Raw genomic sequence first — 8,365 nt, 5'->3', positions numbered from 1 at the left:
TTATCCTACTTCTCCCTTTCTTTCCTGTATCCCTTTCTATGATTTTTTAATAATCCGTTTTTATTCTTTTCATGCATCACATTCACTTACTCCTTATTTCTGTTCCTTTTCTTCTTCTATTTCCTGTACCCCTCTTTATGCTTTCATATTCATTTCTTGTAATTATGCACTATGATAACTTTTATTCACACCATAGTCCCTTGCACATTAAGGAAATCAGTAATTTTATATCAACATTGCTGAAATATTGGGCTATCATCCAATTTATATTTCATTACTACTTTTTTTTTTATCTCTTCTTTACTGTCTTTGTTATTTGTTCAGAAATGAAATAAACAAGTTAAAATCTTTATTTTTTTTCACACACTATTAATTTTGTTTCCTTTTTTTATCATTCATCCTCCCCTATTTTCCCTCCATTTGTCCTTCTCCTTTCACATTTTTCATCTTCCTCTCTGCTTTCATTATCTTGCTATTGTTTTTCGCCCCCTCCCCTCTCTTTTCTCCTTTTCTTCTCTCCCTCCCTCTCCTTCTCCTCTCTCTACTTCTCCATTTCACAATGGGCTCATCCATCTACAACCCTTCAATCAAAGAGCACGTAACCCATATATCCTAATGAGCAAAATGAACAAAACAACTGTAAATGAAGTATGAATTTAGTATACACATCTTTTTAACAAGGGAATATCTTGAATATAATAGGTTAAAAATCACAAAACTTAAGCATTAATTAAAACAAGATTTGACATGATCTGAGAAAGGCATGCATAAATTTTCATATACTGACCTGAAAAACGGACACTTAATTTAAGAACCATTTGTTGGACTTCAAGAACTGGATATGTATCACCATTTCTTTTATATTTTATTATATAAATGATAGAATATTTCAATATTCACAGATAAGGAAGCTTTTCATTTGATCACAAAAAGGTAACATTAATGGCAAATTCCAAATGTTCAAGAAAGAATCAATCTTTCACATTGTAATGAATAAAATGATAAACTGTTACACATTACATTTCCAAACAATAAAAGAGGAGAAAATACAAAAGATAAAAAGAGTGGGTGGCAACATTGGTTCGATTATTCTCACACCACCATGCTAAGCTATAACTATTCTGTGAAATTAGGTGAAAATTCAAAATGCCACAATTTTACACCTGATTTTGATAAAAAATTTGGGTTTGGGTGGACATGGGTTTACTGTTCTTGGACATTAAAGACTGGGGGGGGGGGGGGGTTAAGGAACATGACGGCCCTCTGCTTATCAGCACTGAGAGGCTGTTTCCTCTGACAATAACCATAGTAACAGTCAAACACCAACTGATCCTCTGCCATTCAAAACCTAGTATTCAAATAAATGTCAGAGGATGACGATGACACTAAGTTAAGGAAAATGGGTATCAGGCAAGAGATGAAAAATCATCTGCTATCATTTATATAGTACTCCCAGATAAAAGCCTGGAAAGTTTCCATTTGAGATGTACTTTCCTTTTCCACAAAGAGGGAGAATGCACTCTTAACACTGATGGTGGAGACAATGATGATAATCATAACAGTACTATAGAAATGCTAACACTTTTCATTATCATCATCAAGAGTCTATGCATGTACACAGTCTATTGTTATGTATGCATGAGGCGAGTTCAAGCTAGTCTAAAGGCACAAAGCCTATTTAACACTTAAATTCACAAGTGGGTCTAGAGTGAAGATTAACATGTTTTAACTTGCTGTCTCTACTCAGGGGTAGAACAGCTTCAGTACACATTCCTCTCTTCTAGTCTTGAAACTCAGACCAACATGATTCAACAAACCATAGCATCTTCAAACTAATGTCACGTATTGGCAATTGCATGAGAACAGATAATTCAGAGATCAAGTTCTGTCTTGGAGTATAATTTGATCATAATTTGAGAGGGAGCTTTCTTTCTTCTGATCTCATCTCCGCTTTCCTTTGAATTGTTGTTTTCCTTTTCCCGATCCCTTTGAGTGTTGCTTCCCTCTCTCCTTCATCTTTTTAGCTTCATTCGCTCTGTAATGGAAACAAATTACATAAACATCAATTATAGTAACAAGTACAGGGCCATGCTTCATATAAATGGTTATTAATCCTACGTTACAAGTTAAAGGAAAAGTCCACCCCAACAAAATGTTGTTTTGAATCAAAGTCGGATGTAAAATAAGAAAGTCACATTTTCAATTTTCATTTAATTTAACAAAAGTTATATGCACATCCTGGTCGGTATGCAAATGAGCGGAATGATGAAGTCACCCACTCAGGCACTCACTATTTCTTTTGTATCTTATTATATGAAATATTCTATTTGACTCCTCCTTGTCCTGTGAAAAAAAATTCATTCTTCCCTGAATATGTGGTATTACCATTGTTTAAACATTTTGTGGTTCAGTCAATTGAAATATTGTATAATTCAAACAATAAAAAATAAATATTGAGTGAGCAACATCATCAACTCTCTCATTTGCATGTCACTGGGTTGTGCATATAACTGTCTTGTAAAAAAAAAGAAACTGAAAAAACTATTTTATTTTACAGCCAATTTTGATGAAATTTTCAGCGTTATGTTTGTTGGATTTTTCTCTATTGATACAAATCAACACTTTTCTGGGTTGGACTTGACCTTTAAAGTCATCTGGGCTTCAGCTTTCATTGGGAGTAAATTATTATTTGCTGACCCCAGACTTTGTAAAAAGCATTGCAAGTGCATGTAACAAAAACATCTTTAGGGGGAAAGCAAACGCCTGCTTAACCTCTTGTAACTGTCAGGCTGATGAAAAGTGAGATAATGACTTTACCATAATAATAAGATTAATAATAATAATATGTCCATTTATATAGCACAGTAACTATGTGCATATACTCAACTGCGCTTTGGTACTTGGTATCATATCATTACCCCGGCTGTAGCTAAGCCGCCATATTAATAGGCGCTAAAGCGTTCAAGGAATAAATCCTACCGGGTACCTATTCACCTCACCTGGGTCGAGTGCAGCACAATGTGGATAAATTTTTTGCCGAAGGAAATTACGCCATGGCTGGGATTTGAACCCACGACCCTGTTTCAAAGTCCAGAGACTAATCCACTGGGCCACAACGCTCCACACATTGCCATAAGGCAATTTCCATTGGCATTACATAACATCAGTTAGTCATATACCTTGTTCTGCTCTGGGTGACTTATATCCAAATAATGTCATATTTTCTGACGGTATATATTGGAAATAAAGTAAGATTTTATTTAGAGGGGGAGGGAGGGGAGGGGAATACGGGCTTTTGCACATGCTGGTCCAGCTCTCTAAACTGACCTTTGACCTAACAAATACTCACTTGCTCCTGAATTGTTTGATGGATGAGCGACTTGTGCTTGTCAGTTCCTTCTCAAATGATGTTCTCGGCTGTGATCTGTTTTTCTTCTGTCGCTTACTTGGTGGTGGACCTGTTCCAGATCAAATGAACAAACACAAGGAAATGGTTTGAAAAAAAAAAAAATTATTTCATGAAAATTGTTTGGTGAAACAAATATTATATGGAAATGGTTTATAAACCTAACAGACACTGCATAAGCCAACCTTCCATAAGGGGAGTGATTGCCTAGCTCCATGTATTACTTCAGACAAAATATGAAAAACAAGTGATAGTAACAATAAGTCAAAAAGATTTGCGGTCCAAAGAGATTCAAATTAAGGCAGAGGCCCTGTATGAATTTTATTGTAGAGATGAAATCATTACAAAGAACTACTAAAATCTGGAATGGATATGCACACATAATAATTTGAAGCAAATCTAACCAATCCTATCAGTAACACTATTTATAAAACAAATAAATGCATGTTACGATAAAATGCCTTTTGGAAATTCATAGATACATTACGAAAGAGAACAATTATAGTATGATGTGCATTATTGAAGAATTAAAAAATTAAAGAATGATAAATCACATAATCACAAAATCATTATAATCATCTTCACCATGATTGTTACATCATAATCCTCGTCATCGTCATAATCACAACAATTGTTGGCATAATCATCATGATAATCACAATGAAGAAGATGATTATTATCAATATTTATCACTATGAATATGATGATGATGATCATCATCATAATCATCATCATCATCATCACTTCATCAGCAGCAGCAGCATCACAATAATCACCTGTCCTGTACTGTGGTTCATCCTCGGGGAATGCAGTAATCTTCCTTGGTTTTCTATTTCTCTTGGCTACCCGCAAGGCATACTCCTGGGCTTTCATCACTTCAAAATCCACTCGCTCTTCGGGCTAAATTCACAAAAACATTAAGATATTATCAATTCAAAGCCTGGCTAAAGCTTTGGTATAGGGTCAATAATGTGAATTATAATATATTGTCATCTCAATTTCCAATGATACAGAAATGTATTGGCCATAGCATTTTTTGTCAGCATTTAAAATTGAAATTTGGCATTATTTCATATCTAGTACCCTCTATTGCTAATGTCATGCTGATGCTTGATTTAACTCTGGGGCCCGTATTCTGAAGTCAGGTTTAACTTAGACCATGGTCTAACTCTGTGCTAAAATTATGGGAAGCCAAAAGTGTCAAAATTTTTATTAAGTTGCATGTTTCTTATGTTTACTGTGTTCTTTCCTGATTCATCGATGGTGAAGATATTAATCGATTTATACTTCAGACACAATTATGAATGATTTGAGAGCCAAATGAGGTGAAATATTATATCTCTACTGTTAGTGTGAGTGAATTATGTAACAATTGGCTATCCATACTTAAACCACAACTTTAAACCTGAGTTTAAGTTAAACCGGACTTCAGAATACAGGCCTGGGTGATTAACAACACCTGATACTTGGTAAACATATTTTTTTTTCTTCATCAATTTATTCAATATTCAAAATCAAACAAAGAAACATAGGTGAATACACAATAAAAAGGAAATTAGCCCAGGTCATGAACTAATAAATTACATGCAGGGCAACAATGGAGAATAATAGAGAAGCTAGATTTCTTGAGTACTTACTGTCATTTCTGTTCTCTTCTTCTTCTTCTTGGTCTTGTTCTTAGCACCAGCAACAGGCTTGGTACCAGCATCTAATCTCAAAGAAGCTACCAGTAGATATTGAAATTAGAATTGAAAAATAAAAATTATGATGCACATGGGATTTGTTTTAGTGTCATATTCCATTTTTATTAAAGAGGAAGTTCATTCTAATGATAAATTGGGTTTGATTAAAGCAGAAAAAGGTATAGAAGAAGCTGTGAAGGAGAATTCATCCACAAGTAAGAGACTGGTGAATGTAAACTTGGACCAAGTTTTATAGTTGATTTGTCAAACGATTCACCAATTGTCGCGATATAAACACAGGACTTTCCAACAGATAACCTGAAAAAATGATGGCTACAGCATTCTAATATAAGTGCACAAGTTTGCGTAGATCAAGGCCTCATCTCATGAAGAGATGCATAGTAGGCCTGGGACGAATGTCAATTTTACTATTTGATTATTTCCTGAAAAAAAAACAATCAAATTACAATCGAATCATTTGATTGTTCGTCGGGAATCACGTCTTCTAAGCCAATAGTTGACCTACATATGAAGACCTCCCAAAGTATTGTCTGTTCCTCATAAATGAAAGTAAGCCTTTTATTCTCTCTCTCTTTGATTTCTATTTCAAAAGAAACTATATGAAATGAGATTAAAACTTTCAATTCATTGTTCCATTGAAAAATCTTTCCCAAATCAATGGTTGTCTTATGCATCCCTCCAAGTGCAACACCCCTGCATATGAATGAATCAGCTTACAGTGTTGGGTCCAATTTCCGTTTCTGTAAACAACTCATTTATGAAGTATTCTTTGAGACAGACAGCATGTGGTGCCTTTTACTTTTGAAAAATTTCACCCATTGCCCACACCATGCCCAACCCCCACCTGCAGCACTGCCCACGATGTTTACATATTTTTGCAAAATATATTTCATTTACTACATGTACCTCTCAAAATTAGTTTTTTTTATAGTTTGACCCTATAACTGGGTCTATTTTGGGAGACTTGGAATAAGGTGATGGCCGCGTGTTGGAATGTTATTTTGACTGTGTGAGTGGGGGGGGGGGCAGGGCTAACGGAGATTGCATTGTATTGAAACATGAAAAGAATTTCTCTTTCTCTCTCTCTCTCTCTCACCCACACACAGAGATAGGGAGGGGTCAATTTGTTTCTGAAGTCACGATATTTCCCATTACCTTTCAATAATGGGAACGCACGTGGCTTCTTCTTTGTCTCCCAAAAGTTTAATTGGCCATCGAATGTCGTCCAATCACATATCGGCTCAAGTCAGCTATTTGTGTATGTACTTTCTGTTTTAAGCACACAGACATGCAACCATAGAGTTATATACACCTATGCATACAACATACATTGTGTATCGAGGGCAAGGCCGGGTGGGATTAACATTTTTTAAACTGTCAATGTGATACAATCATTGTTCATATTTGAAAAATTATATCGGTTTTATTTAGTATTTAAAAACAATTGTTATCATTGTTTTTGTTACTATTACTTGAGTATTCGAGCTATCCCAATTGTCTACTCGGGATCTGCCAAACATTCAAACAGTGCAAAATTTGCTCATCGATTAGCAATAAGCGGGAAGCCATCCGATCAATCAATGTTTACTCCCAGGCCTAATACATAGGATTCAAATCAAAATCAAAAGTGCAATTGATCTCAATCTCATAACTATCACATAGTTTGACCAATCCTAGTCAGAGTTTAATTTGAATCAATTTTGAACTCTTCATAAGACAGGGTCCAGATCTTTCACACCAGAGAAGTGGGGGGGGGGAGGTAAAATTATAATTATTATAGTAAAAGCAGTAGTAGTACTACTACTTGTACAACTACAGTGACTACTACTACTACTAATATACAAATGATGCATGCACATGAGTTCATTATGCGATCTATCCTCACTCGAGTTGAGGCTCTGTTCGATCCTTCACAAAGATGTTAGGCTGAGTGCAATGGGTTGAACACAGCCTCAACGGGAGTGGATAGGTGGCATAATGGACGAATGAAGACATGCATCATTTGGTTTATACAACAACTCTTCTTATCTTGTAATTTGACAAAATAGATAAAGAAGAAAAATGCAGATGGAATAAAAATATATTTGCATTTGTCCAGCAACTAATTTTCTCTGATAAAATGATTACTCTCCCCATCTTTGATTCATAATTCAAAGTGCGTAGAGTCAGCCTTGTTGATGCGCATACTTAGATGCACGCAAACACACACATATACAAAATGCACACACACATACATGCTCAGAGAAACACACTGAGGGAAGGAGCTCAACCGTGCAATGGAAAAATAAAAAATGCACGGTTGCCGTGCAATGGAAAATAACATTTGAAAGTAGCACATAATTGAATGACTTTCAACCAATCAAATGAGTTGTATAGAAATGAAATAACAATGACAATAATATTAATAACCAAATTATCAATTATTTTTTCACCTTTCTCCTGCATCCTCTCCTTGTGGGTCTGGAACCAGGATCTCTTGGGTTTGTTTAGAAGCTCCTTCTGGTTATGGAGCATCATCGTTGTCTTCTGGAGCTGGAGCTCCGTAGTCCTCATCTCCTTCTCCTCCTTCTCTAGCCTCAGCACCTCCTCGATGTCTTCCTCCACAGATGCGATCTTGTCCCGGTATTTGGTCACCACTCCTAGGAATGAGATGGAAAGAAAAGATAGAAGGTGATGTATTGGCTCAGAAAATTCTACTCTTACCACCAAAATTTGGTAATTGCAGTGAGCAACAGTATTCATAGAAAGCCTCTACGTTAAAACTAACAAACAGTTACAAATATTAATCACACTTTTTGCTCTAATTCACTATACAGCTCCTACAAAGCAAAATATTCTTAATAACATTCCTACTGTAGAACAATTTCGGTAACAAAATTGATTTCTTATGCATTTCTCTGTTTTGATCTATTTCAATTCTATTTTGTGTTTTTAGAAAATAAAATTGTCCATTACATTATTTCAACCATTAATAGCATCAGATTAAATGACTTGTCAATAGAAGTAAAAATAATCCCTCTGTTATAAACTTAATCCTTATTTAACTGGGAGGGGGGAGGTCAATTTGACCAACCCCCTCGACAAATTTTGTCACTATGTCATACGGAATTTTTCTACTGCGCCGCTTGCTGACTTTTTACTTTCAAGTCTTGCGCATCTTTTGAGACCAAATTTGTGACAGTTAAATTAGGGTTTGAAAGTTGAAAACATATTTTGTGTAGACTATGTACCTGAAATTACGTCTGAGCACTTCTTA

The 8,365-nt window shown here is 35.3% G+C and overlaps 1 protein-coding gene across 1 annotated transcript in view; it reads right to left on the bottom strand.

Annotated features, from left to right (window-relative positions):
- Nucleotides 1–640: 640 nt before the first annotated feature.
- LOC129255113 (probable ATP-dependent RNA helicase DDX27) overlaps nucleotides 641–8,365 on the bottom strand; it is a 34,426-nt gene continuing 26,701 nt past the window's right edge. Inside the window, exons 14-18 of the mRNA XM_064095496.1 lie at nucleotides 7,542–7,748; nucleotides 5,044–5,129; nucleotides 4,183–4,306; nucleotides 3,350–3,458; nucleotides 641–2,035 (exon numbers count right to left, since the gene is read on the bottom strand). Coding sequence (XP_063951566.1) covers nucleotides 1,942–2,035; nucleotides 3,350–3,458; nucleotides 4,183–4,306; nucleotides 5,044–5,129; nucleotides 7,542–7,748 — 620 coding nt within the window. The 3' untranslated portion in view covers nucleotides 641–1,941. The remainder of the gene's footprint in view (nucleotides 2,036–3,349; nucleotides 3,459–4,182; nucleotides 4,307–5,043; nucleotides 5,130–7,541; nucleotides 7,749–8,365) is intronic.

Source organism: Lytechinus pictus, chromosome 2, assembly GCF_037042905.1.
Source record: "Lytechinus pictus isolate F3 Inbred chromosome 2, Lp3.0, whole genome shotgun sequence".
Lineage (NCBI taxonomy): Eukaryota > Metazoa > Echinodermata > Echinoidea > Temnopleuroida > Toxopneustidae > Lytechinus > Lytechinus pictus.
This window is presented reverse-complemented; position numbering and strand designations above follow the sequence as displayed.